The 25,427-nt window shown below is 33.4% G+C and overlaps 1 protein-coding gene across 1 annotated transcript in view; it reads right to left on the reverse strand.

The window, feature by feature from the left end:
- Positions 1 to 25,427, reverse strand: part of CCDC178 (coiled-coil domain containing 178) — a 427,305-nt gene that overhangs the window by 383,756 nt on the left and 18,122 nt on the right. The window contains exons 4-7 of the mRNA XM_053571342.1: positions 19,545 to 19,567; positions 13,445 to 13,530; positions 10,691 to 10,891; positions 3,832 to 4,052 (exon numbers count right to left, since the gene is read on the reverse strand). Coding sequence (XP_053427317.1) covers positions 3,832 to 4,052; positions 10,691 to 10,891; positions 13,445 to 13,530; positions 19,545 to 19,567 — 531 coding nt within the window. The remainder of the gene's footprint in view (positions 1 to 3,831; positions 4,053 to 10,690; positions 10,892 to 13,444; positions 13,531 to 19,544; positions 19,568 to 25,427) is intronic.

Here is a 25,427-nt window from a genome sequence, read left to right on the forward strand (position 1 = left end):
GTGGCCAGCCTACCCCCTGAGATACGGGCGCTGCTTTATTGTGGTTTTTAATTTGCATTTCCCTAAAAACTATTAGACCATGTATCTTCTTCAAAAACTATTTTGACCATGTATCTTTTTCATGTGTTTGCTTCCCATTTGTGTCTTTCTGGAGCAATGGCTATTCAAGTCTTTTGCCCATTTTTAATACAGTTTTTGTCTTTCAGTTGTCAAATTGTAAGGGTTTTTATATATTCTGTGTACTATACCTTTTGAGATATATAATTTGCAATATTTTCTCTCATTCTATATGTTATTTTTTTGCTTTTCTTAATAATTCCTCTGGTGCACAAAAGTTTTAATTTTCAAGTCTAATTTCTCCATTGTTTCCTTTTGTGACGTGTACTTCTGGTGTCCTAAGAATTCACTTCTAGATCCAAGGTCATGAAGATTTGTGCCTCAGTTTTCTTCTAAGAGTTTTATAGTTCAATCTCTTACATTTTTTTTTCTGATTTTAGTAATTTGAGTTCTCATTTTTATGAGCTGTCTAGCTAAAAATGTGTTAATATTATCTTTTCAAAAATCAACTTTTGATATCATTTACTATCTCTGTACTGATTTTTCCATCCTCAATTTTACCTTTACTCAGATCTTTAATATTTTTCTTCTGGTTTGGGGTTTAGATTCTCTTTTTCTAGTTTTGTTTTTCATTCTCTCAGAGGAAGTGTTTTGGTCTCTTCGTGCTTTTTATTTTTGCTTGTTGTCATCGTATCAAAGAACAATGTACTTTCTTTTATTAAGATGGCATTCTTCTGTCTTATGCTGAAGTGTTTTCATACTTTGGTTGTCTGACACTGGTATAAGTGTAGGTTATTGATATGAAATCTTTCCTTTTAAAATGTGTCTGCAGCTGTCAATCTCCCTATGAACACTGCTCTTGCTGAATTCCCTAAGTTTTGGTATGCTTTGTTTTCACTTCCATTTATCTCATTCATTGTGATGAAGGCACTACCCTGTTTCCCCGAAAATAAGACAGTGTTTTATTTTAAGGTGTTCTCCCAAAGATGCGCTAGGTCTTATTTTCAGGGGACGTCTTACCTTTCCTGTAAGTAGGTCTTATTTTCAGAAGATGTCTTATTTTCGGGAAAACAGGTTATTACTATCAGATTCATTTTGTAAATGAAGAAAATAAAGCATGAAAGTTAAAAATAATACTTAAAATCTAAAAACCATAGTGACATTGAAATACATGGACTAATAATGCTTCAGAACATGTGCTGTCAAACACTATTCTATTTTACTTTCATGCAGTCACTACACATGTATTTCTTTCTCTAGGAGGAAGTGTTTTGGCCTCTTCGTGCTTTTTATTTTTGCATGTTGTCTTCGTATCAAAGAATAAGTGCATCCTTTTATTAAGATGTCATTCTTCTATCTTATACTAAAGTGTTTTCATATTTTGGCTGTCTGACACCAATAATCTTTTTTTAATAACACCTCAATTTCATTATGGAAAATTAATTAGGATTGTGTTGTTCACCCATAGTATATTGTTTCATCACAGTTACTGGATTTCACTACATAAGCCAAGAAAGCTAGGTTCTCACTCACTTCAACTCCTGGAATAGCTGGAAGATGGCCAGCTGATCTAACAGCAAGTAAGCAGAAGCTCTGATCTAGAAACTGAAGATGCAGTGAGTAGCCCAATATGATAAAATGGTGGAGGAGTGGTCATTGCATTGATGGTGGCTGTGTTAGGCAGGGCTCTGAAGAAACAGAGCCAAGAGGAGAGAGGAAGAGAAAGAAAGAGATGGAGAGAGGAAATAATTAATTTAAGAAAATTGACTCCCACAATTGCAAAGGTCCAAGTCCAAGACCAAAAGTACGGTACTGACAAAATTTCTCCTTGCTCAGAGCAAGTCAGTCTTTTTTCTGTTAAGACCTTCCACTGATTGTGTGAGGCACATTCATTATAGAGGTTAATCTACTTCACTGTAAATTGACAGTTTTAAATGTTAATCTCATCCCAAAGCACCTTCTTTGAAACATCAAGAATAGTGTTTGGCGTGGCCCAATATCTAGGTACCGTGGCCCCACAAAGTTGACACATTAAATTAACAAATTAAGCATCATTGTGCTCCTGATACACTGGTAAGATAAATATAAGCATTGCTTTTGTTGTTTGCCAAAATGAATTCTCTCGCTTTACTCTCCTTCAAAAACTCTGTCTCCCAGCTGCCTAAAAACTGTTTTCCCTGCTGACAACATACCCAAGTCCACTATCAGGGAAAGTCACTAACACAATAAAGGGATGCCAATTTAAACACATATCAACAATTTTTTTAAGAAAGCCAATACAAATTTTGACAGAATTGTGAGGTATATCAATTAGAATTAAGTTTGGCTATAACAGAAATAAGCCGAACAAGTTGCTTAAAGAAGATTACACTTTGATTTTCTCTCATAGAAGTGGATCTTGTCTTCTTTTGCTTTGCTATTCAGCCATCCTGAATACTGAATACAGCCTTCCATTCTCAAGGTTGCTTCATGCTCTAAAATTGAAGTGAGAGCTGCAGCTGTAATATCTAGTTTGCTGTAAATTTTTATAAATGGCTGTTTTCAAAGGGTGTTACTTCTGGCTGAGTGAGTCCATTTCAACGAGCCTTCCTAGAAGTCTTAACCAAGAAATCTACAATCATCTCCTTAGAAATATGACAAGAAAAATTAAATTTGGAAATATTTTTTAGCCAGACATATTGCCATTCAACTATACAGGGGCCAATTAATTTTAAAGAAGTATAATGCTAACATTATTGTTCACAGTGGAGAATTAAGATGCCTTCAGCACTGCAACTGCTCCAGTAATACAAATTGTTAGAGGCACTTTGGAAAGTAACTTACTACCAGCCAATAAAATTGATAATGCATACAACCCATGACCCAGCAAATGCCCCACTAGACATACATCCGCAAAAAATTCGCCTGCAACATAGAGGGGAATGTGTCCATGGATGATTATTGCTTATAGTCAAATCAGCACTTTTGTTGCCAAATATCAGAAACAATTCATAGGACCACCAGATGAAAAAAATGGTAAACAAGACAATTGAGAAACATCTATTTGATGGAATGAATTACATTTTGTATGTATCAACAGTAGCTTGATTAAACTAAAGCAATGTCAGATTAAAAAAACAAGATGCAGAAAATTACACAACATATGATACTGTTTGTGTAATTAAAATTACAATCTATTCTTTATAAACATAAATATGTATAAAATTAACAAATTTTGCTCAGATACAAATGAAATTCATGGTATGGACTGTCCTTTGGTGGTGAAGGGAGAAAAAGGAACCTCTCAAGGAGTACACGGGAGAAATTTAACAACTTGTTTACAATGTTCAAAAACAAATAGGATGGAATTTTCACTTTTTAACAGGCATATATGCACTTTTTACCTAATATAATCTCATAATAGGAGAGTGAAGTGTTTAATTAATCATTAAAACAACTTTACTTCATTTATGTATATTCATCAACAATAAAATTGACTGACATATTCTACTTGAATTCTCCCTCAGTTCAATTACAGCTTTAAAGAATACCAGGCTGTATTAAATATTCAAAATTATGTTAGTAGGTTGATTAAATATTATTAATACTCCTAAATATGAAGAGATGGGAAAAAGACATACTTAAATTAAATACCAGGAGATAGTAGTGTGTAGAGATGAACAGCGGGTCAATTTTTCACTGAAAATGAAACCTTTAAAATGATGTCGAATAGTTGAACCATCTTTGTATAACTAATAGTTTGTGAAATGTATACCCATTCTTTTATTCATTTACCTCTCTTTTTTTTTGATAACATTCATTCAGAGCTTCAAGTTCCTGTTTATGCTTTGCCTCCAGCTGACAGCAACGTTCAAACATGAAGTCTATATCTGCTTGAATCTTTGTATTAGCTTCTTCTAACTGTTTCTTTTGTTCCTCAAAATGATTTTGTTGGGTAATTTTATCCTCAAGATTCCATTGTAATTCTACAATATCCCTCAAATAAGTCTCGTGTTCTAGATGTAGAATAAAAACCAAAAAATCTGATTTTAACACAGAAGGTACGGAGGTCTGAAGGAAATCTTTGATAATAAATAAATATGAATTGTTTTAGTTTCAGAAAATGCTTATGTGTGAATCTTACTAAATAAAAAGAAATACTGTTACAATATACTATTGTCTTCATTCATCATTAAATGGATTAAAATACATTTTATAAGCTAATGATTGTTTTGGTACAATCCTATTCAATAAGATAAACATATATACTGATCTTTACATATACTGATCTACACAGCACTCTCTGTAATTGCTTCAAAGTGAGAAGAACTTCAAGAGCAGAGGCCTTTAAAAACCACCAGAAGGCAATGACAAAATAGGAGTTGTAAATACCAGAATGAAAAGGCAAAAATGATTATTTTCTGATTATACAACTGTACAACAAAACTCACAAAAGAAGCAACTGAAATTTATCAAAAATGCTAAGAGTTCATGTAAACTTGACATACAAAAGGGCTTATCTATATGAAGAATATAACTGAAAATAGAATAACTTCAATAAAACAAAACTAAAACATAATATAAACAGCATAAATCCAGTAACTAACATTAACTGGACAAAGTCTAGGGGAAGAAAATGACCGAATGTTATCAAACAACATAAAAGTAAATTTAAATAAATGAAAAAACATTCATTCTTTATAAAAATGTTGGAAATTTTAAGCATGAAAATTTCCTTCAATTAACTTTTAAATTTAAAAATTAATTAAATCCCAATCTATAGACAAGAACAGTTTTAGATAAATTAAACAAAAATACTTTAGAACAATTTTAGAGAAAAATTAAACAAAAATACTTTATAGTTATATTAAGTCACTAAGGTTAATCAATCTTACACTCTAGGAATAAAAGTAAGTTGTCTATTTTTTTCATGTTCATTATAAATTTCTTGATGGGATTTGTTGATGTCTTCAGTTAGAATTTTTTGCATTTATATTTAGTATTTAGGCCTATAATGTTTCTTACTTTCCTCATCTAGTTCTGGGTTACAATGATTGCTATCTTCTTAAATCATTGTTGTTTTTTCTTAATTTTTTTGTCTATGATTTTGTGAAACTTTAAAATTTCATATTAAGCCGTATTCTCCTAGAATGTACATATTATTTAGTGAAGAAAGATTTTCGGTCATTGAAAGAAATTCTTTCCTTTACTGGCTATATAAACATTTTGGTTATTTATTCATCAAGCTTTTCTTCTCTGTGAATGTATTCAGCTCATCAAAGTTTCAAAAATTTCTAAAAAATTTGTTTGTTCGTAATGTCTTCATTACTACTAGTCACTACTGTAGCACTATGTTTTAATTCTGAATCTGATTCATTTATATATTCTATGTTTTCAATTTATCTTGCTATTGATTTTTCATTATTCTTTTCCTAATGAGCCTAACCTTTGTATATCCTCTGAATTGCATGTTTTTCATTATTTGACCATTTTTTATACTTTTCTTCTTTATATTTATCAATTATTGATAAATAATTGAATCTTCTTTTTTAATAAAACAAAAGCTACTGATTTCCCTTTAATGACTTGGCTTTTTCTTACACATCTGAAGATAAATTTAATGATATATTTGCACAGTTTTTCTTGGATATGTGCAAAGTTTGACACCATCACTTTCCTGTTTTGTTTACCCTCACAAACTAGGCCATAAGACTTTTGTTTTCAAAATAGGAATCAAACATTATCTTGTTAAATATCATCATTGTTATTTCCATAATAATTTACTACAAAATATTCATTATACACTCTCATTCTATATTCCATGCTTTAAAATATTTTTGTTGTTTGTTTTGTTTTTGGCCAGGGCCGGGTTTGAACCCACCACCTCCGGTATGTGGGGCCAGCACCCTACCCCTTGAGTCACAGGCACTGCCTGCTTTGAAGTATTTTATTTACATTTTCCTTCTTCTTGTGTTGATGTGATGCTTTCCTTGAAACTTCTTTAAATTTTAAAGTTAATTATTATTTCTCTCTTCTGAGCTCAATAAACAATTTAAACAATTATTTAATTAAGTTTAATGTATTTTTCATTTTTTTGTTTTCTTTAAAAAATAACTTTTTGTCCTTATTTTATTTTAAACCTCTCTCTTAATTTCTTGAAATATATCTACACTTATTTTATAATCACATGTATATTCTAACAGTTGACAAATTTTGAGTAACATTCTGTGGTTTGTTTCTACGGATTCACATCCATGGAACCTGAATCTCTGTGTGTTTTATATAGTATTTGATATTGAGCAACTTTTTTCCTCTGAACTTTATTTAAGATAAATTCTTTATGCCTAGTTTGACATTTTAGTCAACTGGAAAAAAATTGTCTTTGTTTCTCCCAGATGACCAACTTTACTTACCACACGTAGAAGAGTGACATGACATTCCTACTTTCCAACTTTTAGACACACAGGCAGCAGAAATTTGGATCACAAATCCAGTTGAGATCAGCATGTTAAAAACTTCAGGGAATATTTTCTTTCTCCACTAAGAGAATCAAACACGATCCTTTGCTGGCCATTCAATATCAACTACACTCTCATGCTCAAGATGTAGACCTTTGGATTCTCATTTCATGGCATGGTCATTTCGAGCGACCCACAGGCTTTTTTCCCAGTCCCCTGAGCCCTATAGATATATCCAAAAGGGGACCCAGGGTTTTGAAGATCCTCTCAACACTAAATCTCACACTAATGCCTACTGATTTCCAGAAGTTCCCATGTCACACTTAAATGCTGGTCTTGTTGCATTACCTGCTTTCTTGGCAACTTATTAGGACATTCTAAAATGATTTTTAAAAATTAAAATACATGAATAACTGACAATTTAAAAAAGAATGTTGGCTTCTTCTCTGATTTTATAGTTGAAATAATAATTGGAAATTTCAATACCCTGTTTTACCAGACAGAAAATCATTAAGGAGAATGAAGACTTTAAAAGCACTACAAACCAAATTGACCTGACATTTATATAAATATTGCACCCAACAATAGTAGTATATTAATTTTAACCACACAGAACATTCTCTAGGACAGGCAAAAGTCTAGGCAATTTATAAACTGCAATTTATAAATTTTAATATGATTGAAAAAAATGTTTCTTAGCACAATAAAATTAAATGAGACATACGTAGGAACAGAAAATTTATGAAAATTCCAATATACTTGCAAACTAAACAGCAAGTTTTAAATAATAAAAGTTCCAAAAATAAATCACACAGAAATTTAGAAATTATTTTGAACTATATAAAAGTGAACTCAGAGCATTTGAATATTTATAAAAAGCAACTGATGAAGTTCTAAAAAAGAAATTCACAAAATCTTTAAAATTCTGTTTTAATTGACAATCTACAAAAGGAAAAAAAGGCATCAAATAAATTGTCAGAAATGCAGTAGGCCAAATTCTTTCCAACGCAAAGATGGGAAATCAGAAAAGAAATCAATGACACCAAATCTGAATAACAATAGAGAGATCAATAAAAGCAAAAAGCAACTTTTGAAAAAGATCAACACAATTCAAAAATCTATTGCTGGAATGACCAAGAAGGAAGAGTGACATGGCATAATTTACCAAAATTTAGAATGAAAGAAATGCCATCACTACTGCTATTATAGAAGTTAAAATAGTTATAAGGGGATAACATAAGCCAATTTATGCCAAGAAATGAGATACCTAAAATAAAATTAGCAAGTTCCTCAGCAGATATATATTATCAAAACTAACTCAAGAAGAAATACAAACAAAAGAGAACTAAAACAGCAAAGAAGTTGAATTTACTGTTAAAAATATGCTGACAACTTTGAGCTTAAACATTTTAGCCATGGATAGAAAAATCAAAAAATGGATTCTGAGTAGAAAAAGAATGACTCCAAAGAAGTAAAAATAAATTTCCAACTTGAAACTTATAAAGGTTTAGAGATCAAAATTCAGCTAAGAAATTAAAATGACAACTGATCTAGATCCAGTAATACTCCCATAATTCTACTAGAAGCCAAAAAGAAAAGAGTCCCTGGACGTCCCTAGAAGATGAGAACCACTGAAGATGAGAGCACTATGACGTATGCTGAGACCACAGTACAAGTGACTCGGTATCAGGGATAGTTAACACGGGTAAGCTATAGCATCATCACTTTCCTCTCCCTGGGGATAGAGACAATTTCTTGTCAGGTAGATTCTTGGTTTGAATACGTTATTGATTATGGCCCACGGATGTGAAAGTATGTGGTTCCGAGCTGATGCTTTGAGCAGCATCCTATGTTTCTACTCAGCATTTTATGTTCTCTCCGTTTGCCATGTGAAGCCATAGGCCTGGGAGGCTGCTGGCCAAAGATGAGAAGCACATGAAGCTGAACTGAGCCCAACACAGTTTTGAAGGCTCAGACTTGCCGTCTGAAAGAGCCTCCTTAGCCAAATTACAGATGAAAAAAAAATGCTCAGTATTGTAAGCAACTGAGACCCAAGGTGTTTGTTACAAAGAATGATTGTAGTAACAACTAAGTAATATGTGATACAAAACAGTCCATAGCAGAGGCGCTCTGGTGAACATTATACGGAACACACTCATCTTCATATTCTGTCCTTGAAAGGCCATCTCCCAGACTTCCTTTGACCATCATACATGCATATTTTTTTCCTTTCACCACCCTACCATCGCTTGAGTCACCTTCCATACATACCTTGAACAACACCTCCTTTTCCAAGGAGTATTTAAAATTCTACCTACTGGGGCGATTTTTCTTAAACTTTTTCATGCTGGTACTGGGATGCAGTAACTTTCCAAATTGTTATTGACATGCCATTCAAATACATCCACAAACCGGAGCTGTGGTTTTGTTTTTCCCACTTCTTTCATTAGATGGGCATATGGAAGTACACATGGAGGCGTAAGTTTACGTAAGAGAAAGACAGAGACTCTACAGAAGCAGGCACACTAGGAATACCAGAGGATTCCCGGCCATTCGCCTGTGTCTCCAGATGACACATGGGTTTAACGTATGGATTTTTTTATTTTGCAAGTGAAAACTGTTATGCACATCCAAATTTATCACTTGTATGATTATATAACACCCAATTCCTGACAAGAAACTTGTTTCTAGTTATCTCTATTAATAGGGAAAATTAAAAAAAAATGCTAGATAATTGGCTACATCATGGACGTTAAGGGATGTTATTTTCAAGAGGAGGATGCAGTCACCTTATAGTGACCAAGCAGAGAGAGAGGTAGCCAGAGCTATCTATGAATACCCCTGCCTCCTTCCTCATTATCTCCCCGGGGTCTCCTGCTGCTAACTCTCACTGCTTGAAACCAACAGGAAGACAGAACACAAAATAGATCTTTGATACAGTCCATTATGAATCAGCCTACCTGGCCACAAGAGATACAAAGCTACAAGATTATATGTAAATTGATGAGCTGAAGAACTGAAATAAAACCAGCCCTCATCATTAACTTTTTTACTATTAATAATAAGGAACAGTTGAAGATGACTCCTGTGGGTGTGACTGTGAGTCTGCTCAAGTTCCATCAGGATCCAGAATTTCTCCAGGTGCCGATTCTGACCTTACTGTATCCTCAGTGACTCGAAAGCACCAATAAATATATATGTATGTTTACATTTATAAATTACATAGCTAATATTGTGTTAGTAAAGTGTACATATTACAAACTCTATTCACAAATACAATTATAAAAAGAAAAATATTTACAATATTAATATAAATAAAAATTCTAATCTGTTCTTTCAGCTCCCTGGAATGTGTATACCCTACTTTGGCAACCAGTTTTAGAAGACTTATGAATCATGACATGGTATAAGGGTGCAAGCATGACACCTAATCTGAATTAATAGCTAGGGCAATAATCAAATTCTCTTATCTCTCAAATATTCTTTGGTTTAAATGATGGATTATATGAGTACCCTAATTTAAAAAAAAACTCTTATAAAGTGTGCATACCCTGAATTAAAATTTACCCTGTGAAAGGATAAAAAACTCCCAAATTGATGCAGAATATGGTAGTCAGCAGTGTTTTGATAGACATGTTTGTAAGACCAAAACATCCATTCTCTTTAGATTCTTTAACAGTTCATCATAGGTACCTCCCTCTGTGATCTTCTTAAACATTTGTTATTTGTAAAACTCTTGGAAACATTTTAGTTTTTAATACTCACTAGAAGTTCTCAAAGCAAATTTACTATTGAATTCTCAAAAACAGATGCATTCTAGTTTTAAAGATGTGGCTAATGGCACCAATAGCAATCACATTAAATTCCAGTATTTCTAGGAACTCAGACACGATAGTCATTCTAGGAAACAGGTGCGAACGTTTGCATGCCCTGTAAATGCTGTGGAATTTCTAACAGATTCAAAGGATAGCAGGTCTAGGTTTGCTCAATGCAGTCTCAGTCTACATGAACTAATGTGAACTAATGTAAACCTAGCATGATTTTTTAATATCATCTCTCTGAAGTGCCTTAGTTTGTATGCAAAATATATGGTCACTCTAAACAGAGGTGGATTTTTTTTTATATACAGAGCTGCAATTGTTTACCTGTGCCTGTCTAACAGAGGAAGTGGCAATATGAAAAATTCTTATTATTACCTTTCTGCACAGCTAAAGGGAGTTCTTGAAGTTTCCAGATTGACCAAGAGTCAATTTTCGTACTAATCTGTGACTTTCTTGCTCTTTGTCGGTTTAAAGCTTCTTCAGCATCTGCCCGGTCAGTTTCTAGACTCTTAATGAGATGGATGGCCTCTGACAGTAATGTTTCCATTTCCTGCTTTAATTCTGGACACCTTTCATCTTAAATAGAAATATGCATTCACATTTGTTAATAAATCAGCCTATATACCAGGTGAGAGAATTACTGGTTACAGTATTATTCCTTTAAATATTTATATACTTAATGAGGGAATGTTAGATAAATGAATTAAATGAATTACCCTTTTAAAAAACAGTTTAAAATGTTGATTATTACCTTTGAAATATATTTTAATAATTATTTTATGAAATAATTAGAATAAGTAAATCTCACCCAATTTTCAACAATAATATTATATTTGAAGGAAAGAAAACACATCTCATATTACAAGTTTACTATAGAGATTTTATTTTTAATTTATGCTGTGTTTCTTATTCTATAAGAAAACAGATCATAATAATTAAATCATATAAATATTGAAAATCTTCAGAAGGTTCCTAAAAACAAGGCACTTTATATCCTTCAGTCTTACCAGATAATAACTTCCTTACTTGGCCTTGCTAGGAATTCATCAGAATTTCCAAATCCCATGTATTCATTTATAACACAAATTAATTCCTTTAATGAGACATAGTTTTGATTCCTGGACATAGTTTTGGAATGTTATGACTTAATGTAAACAAAATTATTCCATGTCTATTCATGAAAGAAATGTATACAAAGCCGGTTATGTTCCTGGGAACATATGCTCTCCCCTGGAAGTAAGGAGGGTAAAGCAAACAGGTATGAGTCCTGCAGCTGTGCAATTCACACCTGTGAGCAGTGACTTTTGCTAAAAGGTGACATGACAAGACTATTACACACATAAACACAGAGTGTCAAGAAATACAAAAGCCCCAAGAGCTGAGGCTGAAGGGAAAATAGTGAATCTAGATCAAGAAGAAAGGAAACTAATAATTTTTTTTATTGCTTTTGGATGATAAAGATAAAGATCTTCTGATAGATGGTAACATCACATAATGGTTACAAGTTCAGCAGCCACACGGTTGTTACTTCTAATCTGTTGGACTTGCCAAAGAAATTCGGCATGCTGCCTCAAAAGAATTCTTGAGAAACAGATTTTAATGTACAAAAATGATTTTCTCTGGACTGGTCTTTTATTTGGTCTCTTTGAATATACTGTTTTCTTTTGTCAAATTTTACTATGTCTGGGGCACTTTACATTGTATCCTGTCTTTTAATGAAAGCATATTTCTTAAACATTGTCTTTTTCAGCCAGTTTATGATTCATTCTGTAATCACTTCAGTAATGAAATTTCAGTCTGAATCACATGAATAAGTTAACACCCTTGATACTTAAAACATTTCTAATTGGATATACATGTCTTACCAAAGTTGTTCATTATATTTATACAAGTTGTATTTAACATTGTTCCTACAATAGCATCCTAAAAAATGTGCTCCATATATGACATGGGGTGCTTCAAATATTCAACATCTCCCTCAATTTTTTTCCTGAATACCACCTAAATTAGTTTATTGTTTCATATTGACTAAGTGAGCAACTACCTGCCCTTTTTTTTTTTTTTTGATCGCAAACACTTACTTACAATAAACCATGCTATGGTTTTACATTTTGTAACAAAATACACATATTTTTAATAAATACAACCATAGTTAAACTGTGACTGTGACATTGATAGGTTCATCTTTTCTCCTAGCATATTTTTCATGTGAAAACTTGCTAAGTAGTGATGAAGGTTTTCACCATCACTGTAGACACAAATAGTAAAAAAAAAAACAGTAAAGACAGAGCCTCTCTATGAATGAACGTTTTGAAAAACAAATTATTTGGGCGGCGCCTGTGGCTCAGTCGGTGGGTCGCCGGCCCCATATACCGAGGGTGGCGGGTTCAAACCCGGCCTCGGCCAAACTGCAACCAAAGGATAGCCGGGCGTTGTGGCGGGCGCCTGTGGTCCCAGCTACTCAGGAGGCTGAGGCAAGAGAATCGCTTAAGCCCAGGAGTTGGAGGTTGCTGTGAGCTGTGTGAGGCCACGGCACTCTGCCGAGGGCCATAGAGTGAGACTCTGTCTCTACAAAAAAAAATAAATAAATAAAAACAAATTATTCTTTTTTTAAAAGAAAAATACTCCTGAATTTATTAGTTATTCTCCATTAAGAGTTCTTAGGAAATTTTTTATGGTGGAGGGAAGAGGAGGTGTTTAATAAAATTTCAAGAATATAGTCAAATCTGTTGAAGTAATGTTAATACAAATTTTAAACCAGTATATAAATTATTATGAATTTTAAAAATCATGATGAGAATATTAATTGTAATTTAAACATAAGTTAGAGCTTGGATGTCCAATACGATCCCATGATCCACGTAACTACAGTCAGCTTCAAGAGAGGTGGACAACCATCATGATATAACCAGCACCTAGATGAGTATTTGGTATATAATAGCCATTAATAAATATTTGTTGAATGAATGCTTAATCAAACAATATAAAGGGCTCTTTACTCTTATTTACACTCATAAGAATTGTAAACCTCTTAAACAAGTTATTGTGACAATCTGAAATATATTAAATAAAAAGTCAACGAGCTTTTAAATATAATTACATTGATTTAATTATAAGAAAAAACTTTACCTCTCTCTCCTTCTTGTTTGACCTTTTCCACTGATGTGACAATACTAACATCTTCCTGCAGGTCTCTTATGGAAGAAGTTCTGCTCCTGTATAATGAGAAAGAAGAAATCAATCAGTAAAAGAAGGCCTGTACTTAAGGTTAGTTAAAAGAAAAAACTGTAGGAGCTCTTCATTGAATTTTAAATATTCGTTGTAAAATTCACTATATTTGATAATCTTAACTAGATAGAAGACTAATCAAAATTCTAATAGGCAATGGGATGTATACGTAATGGTAAATTGATAGAAACTTAAAATCTGTTAACAAGTGACCCAAAATTTACTGAGAAGATATTAAAGCTGTATTTTTTTAAAGACATTAGTCTTTCCAAGAGCATGTTTCCATAAGGAAAAGGATGTATATTGAGAATAATTGTAATGAGTTATTTCTCTAATTTCAGTTTAGCAGTTTCTGAGAATCAACGTAAATTACAATCAGAAAAAATACCATTCCCAATTTTAAGTTAATAAGCTTTTAGAAAAACATCTAAATTAAAATGACATTTCCTTTCTAAAGTATCCACTAAAAGCTCTATAAGTTAAATAACCAAATGGTTCTCATTCTTAGTGTCTCCTTAGTCCTATTCAAGAATCCCAAACTGGTCTTCGTCGGATTTCTTTGAACAGCATATTTTTTCTAACCAAAATTACAAGAAAGTTGGTATCAACAACAAAGCAGAGAATTTCTTTTGAAATAATTGTAAAATTATTTATATTTCCTGATGAAGAAGCATTAAATATTAATTTGGGAAATCTGTATACACATTAAAAATCATGAAAATAATATAAATCAATCCATATTCATTCACTCTCTTCAGAGGTTTCACGCCATATAATGACCTAATGATATTTCAATTATTATAAAAACAGAGTCACAAAATTTTACATCTTGTTTTAGTTACATGTAGTTGTTTCCAGTTTATTACCATTTATTACATTTCGAATGGCTGCATATTTTGTCTTTTTGTTGTCACATTGTTTATTTAGAAAAATCTATCTATCTGTTCCAAGGTTAGAGAAATATTCATTATGTTTACTTCATTTAGTTTTAATTTTTATTTCAAAATGTTTTTGTTGAAAAATGCGGTGTAGTGTTTCTTGTTTGTTTTCTAAAAAATTGAAAAATAATTGCCTCAGCATCAATTAGTAAGTAATGATTTCTCTGCAAGCTTTTAATGCCAGTTATATAACATGGTAAATTATTATACATAATTAGATCTATTTTTGTGTATTCTCTTCAACAGTGCAGTTAGTTCTTGGACCAGTAAAATTCTATGTTAATTCTTCTCCTTTTTTTAATTGAGACAAACATCACAAAACATAATATTAACCATTTGAAAGAATAAACACTTTAGTAACATTTTATTATTTTCCATTTAAAATGTGCTACAAATGTGATCCCACCTAGTTCCAAAACATCCTTCATCACCTTAAAAGTCTACTCCCTACTGACTCAGCAATTTCTCCTCTTTCCCCAACTCACCTGTCTCTAGCAACACCCAGTCTGCTGTCTCGATGGATGTACATAAATGGAATCATATACTTAGTGACTTTTGTGTCTGCTTTTTTAACTTAGCACAATAGTTCTGAGGTTTATTAAGACAGAAGAACTTCATTTATTTTTATGTTGGAATAATATTCCATTGGGTAAATAAAACATGCTTTGCTTACTATTAATCCATTGATGGGTTTGGGTTTGTTTCCACCTTTTGGCTATTGCTAATATTTATGTTGTGAATACTTGCATGTAAGGTTTTGTTTGAACACCTGTTTTGAGTACTTTGGGATGTACATGTTGGAGTGAAATTGCTGGATTATATGGTAATTTTACTTTTCACTTTTTGATAAGTCAACCAAGTATTTTTCACATTGTCTAAACCACTTTATATTCATACTAGCAATATACAAGGGCTCCAGTGTCGAGTAACAGCGGTAAGAGCAGCCATTCTTACCTTGCTCCCGTTCTCAGGTTGAAATTTTTCAGTCTTTCCCCATTAAGTACAAAACAGGCCAAAGGTTTTTAATAAATGTCCTTTGCTGTGTTGAGGAAGTTCCCCTACAATCTGGTATTATAAAAGACGTTGGTTTGTGTCACAAGTTTTTCACACCAATCTCAAATTGGTTCCCATGATTTTCCCCCTTCATTTGATTAATATGGGGTATTTCGTCAATTAATTTGTGTATGCAGAACCTCTCTTACATTCCAACAGCGATAAATCTCACTTGATTATGATTATAATAACATGTTGCTGGGCTAAGGTTGCTAGTATTTTGTTAAGGATTTTGGTACATATATTCATGAAGACATCTATATACAGTTTTCTCACTAGAAATGTATGTATCTGATTTTGGGGTCAGGTTAATACTAGCCTCACAGAATGAGTTAGGATGTTTTTCCCCTTTTCTTCTATGTTCTGAAAGATTTTGAGAAGGGTTGATGTTAATTCTTTCAATGCTTAGTAGAATTTACCAGTGAAGTTATCTAGTTCTGGGCTTTTCTTTGTTAGAAAGTTTTAAAGCATTCATTCCATTTTTTAAATTTTTATAGGTCTGTTCAGAGTTTTTACTTTTTCCTAAGTTGATTGGCTAGTTTTAGGTCTATCTTACTCCTTCTCAACTAATTTCTTAATGTATAAAATTAGGTTACTTGATTTGGATTCTTCTTTTTTAATGTAAGCATTTACAGCTCTAAATATCCCTCTGTGTATTACTTTTGTTGCATCTCATAATTTTTATTAGACTGTGGTTTCATTTTCATACATCTCAAAGTGTTTTCTAATTTTCCCCATCATGATTGTTCTGACCCAATGATTTAAAGAGAATATTTTGTTTAATTTCCACATGTATGTGAAATTTCTAGGTTTCTTTCTGTTACTGATTTTAGTTTCATTCTACTGGGTCAGAAAAGATACCTTTTATGATTCTGATCTTCTTAATCTCCTTGAGATTTGTTTGTGGCCTAACATATGATCTATCTTATGCTTCATGTGCCTATTAGAAGAACGTGTACTCTGTTGTTGCTGGGTGGAGTGTACCACATAAGTTGCCTACGTTTAGTTGGTTCTGGTAATGTTCAAGACTTATTTCCTTGTTGATCTGCTGTGGATTTCTTTTATCCATTATTCAAAGTCAAGGCAATGGATTCTCAAACACTTAGTGTAGAATTGTCTGTTTCTTCCTTCAATTCTGTTATTATTTTTCATGTATTTTGAGGTTATGTTCTCAAGTGTGTATATTTAGAATTTTTATGTCTTCTTGACTGAGTGAAAATTTTATCAACATATCAGATAATCTTCTTTGACAGGTTTTGATTTAAATTCTATTTCATATGATACTGGTATAGCCACCCTAGCTCTCTTTTGGTTACTATTTGCATTGAATATGTTTCTTTATACTTTCACTTTCAAACTACTTGGATCTTTGGATCTCAAATGAGTTTCTTATAGACAGCATATAGTTGGCTGATGTATTTTTATACATTCTACCATTCTGTATCATTTAATTGGTGAGTTTAATCATTTTCATATGAATCAGTTACTATCAAAGAACATTGTGGCCATTTTGGTATTTATTTTGTATGTTATTTATATCTTTTTCATTACCCAACTCCTCTGTAACTAATTATTTTAATTAGTTTTTTTCTATTCTATTGTTTCAGTTTTCTTGTTTGCTTTTTTTTTTTTTTTTGAGACAGAGTCTCACTATGTCACTATGTCGCCCTCAGTAGAGTGCAGTGGTGTCACAGCTCATAGTAACCTCCAACGCATGAGTGTAAGTGATTCTCTTGCCTCAGCCTCCGAAGTAGCTGGGACTACAGGCACACACCACAATGTCTGGCTATATTTTTGCTGCAGTCATCATTGTTGTTTAGCTAGCCCGGGGTTGGTTTTGAACCCGTCAACCTCGGTGTATGTTGTTTGTATTTTTAAATACTTTTTCTGAGAATGTATCCTGAAGATTACAATTAACATCTTAACTTTATAAAAATTAAGCCTGTATTAAAATCAATATAGTTTCAATAGTATAATAAATCTCTGTCCTTCTCTTTATTTTGCCATTATCACAAATTATACATTTATACATTTAGCTTCCATTAGCATAAATTTATCAGTGAGTTTTATTTATTTGTCTTTTGAATCATACAGAGGAAAAATAGAAGACAAAGATACAATTACATAAAATTTTACATTTATCTTTGTAATTACCTTTACTGTTGTTCCTTATATTGTCATAGAGCTTCAAGTTACTCATTTGTGTTACTTTCTTTTCAGTCTGAAAGACTACTTTTAGGATTTTTTATAAGACAGGTCTATTGTTGATGCACTTCCTTCAGCTTCTGTTTATCTGGAAATGTCTTAATTTGTCTTTTATTTTTAAAGGATACTTTTGTAGGATTCAGAATTCTTCACTGACAATTGTTTTTTCTTCTGGCATTTTTTAAAATGTGTCATCACCTGCCTTCTGATTTTCAAAGTTTCTCATGAAATGCATATTAATCTTATTGGGGATCCCTTGTACATAACTAAATGCTCCTCAATTGCTGGTTACAAGATTGTCTCTTTGCCTCAAGCTTCTGACAATTAGCCTAAAATGTGTATGGCTGTGGGTTTGTTTGACTGTTTCCTACTTAGAGTTTATTGAGTTTAATGATGTGTGAATTCATGTTTTCATCAAATTGTTTTTTTATTCATCAAATGTTTCTCCAGATATTCTTTATTTCTCTTTTTTTTATTACCTTTAACTTTTGGACTCCTATTATGTTTGATGGTGTTTCTCAGGATTATTAGGCACTAGTTATTTTTCTTCATTCTCTTTTTTTTTTTTTTTCACTTTTTAGACTGTAAATCTCTATCGATCTATCAAGTTCATTGATTCTTTCTTCTGTCTGCTCAAATCTGCTGTAAAACCCCTAAAGTGAAGTTTTTAATTTGAGTTATACTTTTCAGCTCCAGAATTTCTATTCAGTTAATTTTTGCAATTTCTGTCTATATTGTGGGTTGTTTTTGTTTTGTAATGTCTGTATTCTTTACCACGTGTGACCACTGAAATCTGTTTCCTTAGCTTTCTGGTAAGCTAAATTGTCTGAGTTAGCTTAAATGCCTAGAGTCAAAAGAAAGGAAAAAATTATTCTCCCAGCTTTAGGAGACTGGTTGTAAGTTAGGGTACTCCTTTAATGCCTATTTAGTCTGTTTATAATCCTGCTTCTGCCTTCAATTCTCCCTTGTGCAAATCCTAAAGGTTTGCTAGAAATAAAAAAAAAAAAAGAGTATCTTCTCAGGTCTTTTCTGAACACATTTCTAGCCCTCATTATATGTTTCCAGTATATGGAGAGCTTTGAATAAGCCAATTCCCTTATGTATCAATCTCTTTTCCCAACCTCTTTCTTCTCAAGCATTTTGGTTTAATACTCATCCCAGCTGTTATCCATAGCCTCAGGCTGCTTGTGGCAAGTATATGCCTTTAAATGCTTTAGCAAACACTGCCTGGAAGCGCCCCAGCCTCGTGATTGCTCTAAGTCAAGCAAAATAAAGACAAGTCCTTTTTTGCTGGTTCTTCAGGGAGCTGTCAAACAGGTCAAAACACACAAACACAACTCTTTCAGAATAAGGTCCCTGTTGTTCCCTCTGGCGCTAGCAATCTGCGCAAGTGTGCACTGCTGTCTTCATGGCGCCACCAACCTGAGGGTTGGACTGTGGTGAGCAGGGAGTTTAAAGTGCATCAGTGATCTATTAATGCAGTACAGCAGCTTCTTTCTTCTTTAAACTTTCCCCTGGTGGTTGTGAAGTTTTTACTAGATTCCAGATATCTGCAAAAGTTGATTCTGACCACCATTTTGTAATCTTTCTATTTGTTTTTGTGCAGGGATGAAGCCCTGGGGATCCCTGTTCTGCCATTTTCAGTAAGATCCTCATTCTCATACTTTTAAAATATACCTTAATATCTAATGTGTTAAATACTGCATTCAATTCCCTATGCCTTCTGAAATAAACTGGAATATAGCAGATGATCAAAGTTTTAACATTAATAATAAAACAATGAAGGAAGCATGAAAGTTTCTTACCATTCTTCAAAAGAAGTTTCAAACTGTCAAAATAAAAAAACTCATTAAAAATAAAATTTTAAGCATCCTAAATATCAGTTGGTAAACTTCACTTAAAATTGAACTCACTAATAAAATTGTCCATTCTCTACTGCATATACCCCACTATATTTTTGTCTATTTATACTCTCTGCTGTTTCCCAAACATGTACATACTTCTCCTGCCTATACCTATCTTTTTATTATTACCTCCATGTAATTGTTACCTTTCACCTCTGTGATTCTAAATATTACCCCTGTATCAAGGGCTAATTCCCATGCCAATTATTCCCAAAAGACTTTCCATACAATCAGCAGTCCATGACATTCTCTGAAATTTAACACATTACCAGAAAGCAATAAACACAAAATTATATGTGAGTTTACAAATATTTAGTTTTTCATGACATTACACCTTTTCTGAAATATAAATTCGTTGGCAGAGGTCACGTTCTACAAATATATCCTAACAGTCCTTTGGGTCACAAGAGGCACAAATTATCAAAAACATAAAGTCATAATGTTATGACTTTCATAGATGAACTCTAATTCAAGATGTTAAATTTATCACATGTGATTACTTCTCTTTAATGCCCATATCCTACCAAAATCTGGAAAAAATACATACATAGATATATATATATTCCCATATCATGCAACAACAAAGATACATTCTGAAAATCTTTTGTTGGTCAATTTCATCATGGTGCAAACATCATAGAGTGTACTTACACATACCCAGATAGTATGTCTTATTTCTTATTATACACCTAGGCTATATAAAGCTTATTGCTCCTAAATTACAAACTTGCACAGCATATTACTATACTGAATACTGTAGGAATTATAAGAAAATAATAAGTATTTTCATATATAAACATAGAAAAAGTAAAGAAAAATATGGTATTGTAATCTTATGCTCTATCATTGACCAAAATAATATCCTATGTGACGATGGCACTCTCTCTCTCTGATATATGTGTGTGTGTGTGTGTGTGTGGTGTACATGTCTATATGAAAACATGGAAAACATAAAATAATAAAATCAAAGAAACAAATATTTTTAGAAGAATCTCAAGAAACAGAAAGTGGTCAGATAGACTGATAGAAAAATACATTAAAGAAAAATGCTCAAAATAGACATCTTGAAAAACATCTCAAAATATGTTAAAGGATTCTTTATGGAGCCTTATGAGGAATTCCCAGCATGTGAGGAGAAGCAAGTGATAAATGACTGAAAGGGGCGGCATCTGTGGCTCAAAGGAGTAGGACGCCGGCCCCATACACCAGAGGTGGCAGGTTCAAACCCAGCCCTGGCCAAAAACTGCAAAAAAAAAAAAAAAAGAAGAATTTAATAAATAACTGAAGGGCTTTCTGTAGAAGAGATGGGCCAGTCAGTCTTATTGCATTACATCCACAAAATCTAGAACATATGGTTGAAGCTGTGAAAAACAAAGGCAGATAGATCTAGGAGTGAAATATTCTAAGATATTATATAGCAACTCAAAAAGTAACCTTATTTATATAAAAGTAGAGGCCCCAATTTCTTGCTCAAATATATTACCCTTCATTTACAAAAACTACAAGTAAAATTTTCTATTTATTAGAAAAGATTTTGTTATTAGCAAACTCTGAAAGCTGTTTGAAAAAAGAAACCAGCGATAAACGAAAACGCTATGCTAAGGACCAGTAACAAATGTGGTTTATTAACTTACAAAGAATACATAAATAATTAAGAAACAAGTCAGTGTTGAAAATAAAAAAAAATGTACTTCAGATATCACAAATACTAGAATGAATAAAAGTAAATATAATAATAAATATAAGACATATGTTTCCTTCCAATATAATATTAAAAACAGAAAATATAAAATTTAGTACAAGGATGTCATTATCCAAATTCAAAATATATGGTGTTCTGTTCTGGCGGCAGAGGCAGCTGCGGCGGGACGCGGAGGCTCCCCCGGGACTCGGCCTCAGCAGCGAGGTGGCGGCAGCTGCGGAGGCGCAGGCAGCACCTGAGGCAGTGGTGGGCTCAGGTGCAGCCGCTGTCCACAGGCACGAGAACTTAAAGAGCAAGAGGAAGTGAAAGGAAAATTAGGGCAAGGAAACAGATAAAAGAAATCACTCATGAGGAAGAATCAGCAGAAAACTCCAGGCAACATGAAGAACCAGTCCAGAACAACCCCGCCAAGGGACCATGAGGTAGCTACTGCAGAGGATTCCACCTATAAAGAAATGTTAGGAATGACAGAAAGGGAATTTAGAATACACATGTTGAAAACAATGAAAGAAATGATGGAAACAATGAAGGAAACTGCTAATAAAGTGGAAAATAACCAAAAGGAAATCCAAAAACAGAATCAAATAAGAGATGAACAATATGAAGAATATAAAAAGGATATAGCAGAGCTGAAGGAACTGAAACAGTCAATTAGGGAACTTAAAGATGGAAAGTATCAGCAACAGGTTAGACCATGGAAAGTATCAGCAACAGGTTAGACCATGCAGAAGAAAGAATTTCAGAGGTAGAAGACAAAGTTCTTGAGATAACTCAGATAGTAAAAGAGGCAGAAAAGAAGAGAGAGAAAGCAGAACGTTCACTGTCAGAATTATGGGACTTTATGAAGCGTTCCAACATACGAGTTATAGGAATTCCAGAAGGGGAAGAATGCCCCACAGGAATGGAAGCCATACTACAGAATATTATAAAAGAAAATTGCCCAAATACCACCAAAGATTCTGACACACTGCTTTCAGAGGGATATCGGACTCCAGGTCGCCTCAACTCTAACCGAGCTTCTCCAAGACACCTTGTGATGAACCTGTCCAAAGTCAAGACAAAAGAAAAGATTCTGCAAGCTGCCAGGAGTAAGGGCCAGTTGACCTACAGGGGCAAATCCATCAGAGTGACCACAGACTTCTCTAATGAAACTTTCCAAGCAAGAAGACAATGGTCATCTACCTTTAATCTACTTAAACACAACAATTTGGAGCCCAGAATTCTGTACCCTACTAAGCTAACCTTAAAAATTGACGGAGAAATCAAATCATTTACGGATATCCAATATGATATTGAGGAAATTCGCCACAACAAGACCAGCTCTACAGGAAACACTTCAACCTGTTCTGCACACTGAACACCACAATGGATCAGCAGCAAAGTAAGAACTCAGAAATTAAAGGACAGAACCTAACCTCCACACTGATGCAAAAGATAAAACTAAGCAATGGACTCTCACCAAATAAGATGAATAGAATACTACCACACTTATCAATTATCTCAATAAATGTTAATGGCTTGAATTCCCCACTGAAGAGACACAGATTGGCTGACTGGATTAAAAAACACAAGCCATCCATTTGCTGTCTGCAAGAAACACACCTGGCTTCAAAAGACAAATTAAAGCTCCGAGTCAAGGGTTGGAAGACAATTTTTCAGGCAAATGGAATTCAGAAGAAAAGAGGAGTTGCGATCTTATTTTCAGATACATGTGGATTTAAAGCAACTAAAGTCAAAAAAGACAAAGATGGTCACTTTATATTGGTCAAGGGAAAAATACAACAAGAAGACGTTTCAATTCTAAATATTTATGCACCCAATTTAAATGCTCCCAGATTCTTGAAACAGACCTTACTCAGTCTGAGCAATAGGATATCTGATAATACCATCATAACAGGGGACTTTAACACTCCTCTTACAGAGCTGGACAGATCCTCTGAACAGAAATTAAACAAAGATATAAGAGATTTAAATGAGACCCTAGAATAACTGTGCTTGACAGACGCATATAGAACACTCCACCCCAAAGATAAAGAATATACATTCTTCTCATCACCCCACGGAACATTCTCCAAAATTGATCATATCCTGGGACACAAAACAAATATCAACAGAATCAAAAGAATTGAAATTTTACCTTGTATCTTCTCAGACCATAAGGCACTAAAGGTGGAACTCAACTCTAACAAAAATGCTCGACCCCACACAAAGGCATGGAAATTAAACAATCTTCTGTTGAATAAGAGATGGGTGCAGGAAGAAATAAAACAGGAAATCATTAAATTCCTTGAGCATAACAACAATGAAGACACAAGCTACCAAAACCTGTGGGATACTGCAAAAGCAGTTTTGAGAGGAAAATTCATCACTTTAGATGCCTACATTCGAAAAACAGAGAGAGCACATCAACAATCTCACAAGAGATCTTATGGAATTGGAAAAAGAAGAACAATCTAAGCCTAAACTCAGTAGAAGAAAAGAAATATCCAAAATCAAATCAGAGATCAATGAAATTGAAAACAAAAGAATCATTAAGAAAATTAATGAAACAAGGAGTTGGTTTTTTGAAAAAATAAATAAAATAGATAAACCATTGGCCAGACTAATGAGGAATAGAAAAGTAAAATCTCTAGTAACCTCAATCAGAAATGATAAAGGGGAAATAACAACTGATCCCACAGAGATACAAAAGATCATCTCTGAATACTACCAGAAACTCTATGCCCAGAAATTTGACAATGTGAAGGAAATGGATCAATATTTGGAATCACACCCTCTCCCTAGACACTGCCAGGAAGAAATAGAGCTCCTGAACAGACCAATTTCAAGCACTGAGATCAAAGAAACAATAAAAAATCTTCCAAACAAAAAATGCCCTGGTCCAGATGGCTTCACTCCAGAATTCTATCAAACCTTCAAGGAAGAGCTTATTCCTGTACTGCAGAAATTATTCCAAAAAATTGAGGAAGAAGGATTCTTCCCCCAACACATTCTATGAAGCAAACATCACCCTGATACCAAAACCAGGAAAAGACCCAAACAAAAAGGAGAATTTCAGACCAATCTCACTCATGAATATAGATGCAAAAATTCTCAACAAAATCCTAGCCAATAGATTACAGCTTATCATCAAAAAAGTCATTCATCATGATCAAGTAGGCTTCATCCCAGGGATGCAAGGCTGGTTTAACATACGCAAGTCCATAAACATTATCCACCATATTAACAGAGGCAAAAATAAAGATCACATGATCCTCTCAATAAATGCAGAAAAAGCATTTGATAAAATCCAGCATCCTTTTCTAATTAGAACACTGAAGAGTATAGGCATAGGTGGCACATTTCTAAAATTGATTGAAGCTATCTATGACAAACCCACAGCCAATATTTTACTGAATGGAGTAAAAGTGAAAGCTTTTCCTCTTAGAACTGGAACCAGACAAGGTTGTCCTCTGTCACCTTTACTACTCAACGTAGTGCTAGAAGTTCTAGCCAATATAATTAGTCAAGACAAGGAAATAAAGGGAATCCAAATGGGAGCAGAGGAGGTCAAACTCTCCCTCTTTGCTGACGACATAATCTTATACTTAGAGAACCCCAAAGACTCAACCACAAGACTCCTAGAAGTCATCATAAAATACAGTAATGTTTCAGGATATAAAATCAATGTCCACAAGTCAGAAGCCTTTGTATACACCAATAACAGTCAAGATGAGAAGCTAATTAAGGACACAACTCCCTTCACCATAGTTTCAAAGAAAATGAAATACCTAGGAATATACCTAACGAAGGAGGTGAAGGACCTCTATAAAGAAAACTATGAAATCCTCAGAAAGGAAATAGCAGAGGATATTAACAAATGGAAGAACATACCATGCTCATGGACGGGAAGAATCAACATTGTTAAAATGTCTATACTTCCCAAAGCAATCTACCTATTCAATGCCATTCCTATCAAAATACCAACATCGTACTTTCAAGATTTGGAAAAAATGATTCTGCGTTTTGTATGGAACCAGAAAAAAACCCGGTATAGCTAAGGCAGTTCTTTGTAACAAAAATAAAGCTGGGGGCATCAGCAT

Source organism: Nycticebus coucang, chromosome 19 (assembly GCF_027406575.1).
Source record: "Nycticebus coucang isolate mNycCou1 chromosome 19, mNycCou1.pri, whole genome shotgun sequence".
In the NCBI taxonomy this organism is placed as follows: domain Eukaryota; kingdom Metazoa; phylum Chordata; class Mammalia; order Primates; family Lorisidae; genus Nycticebus; species Nycticebus coucang.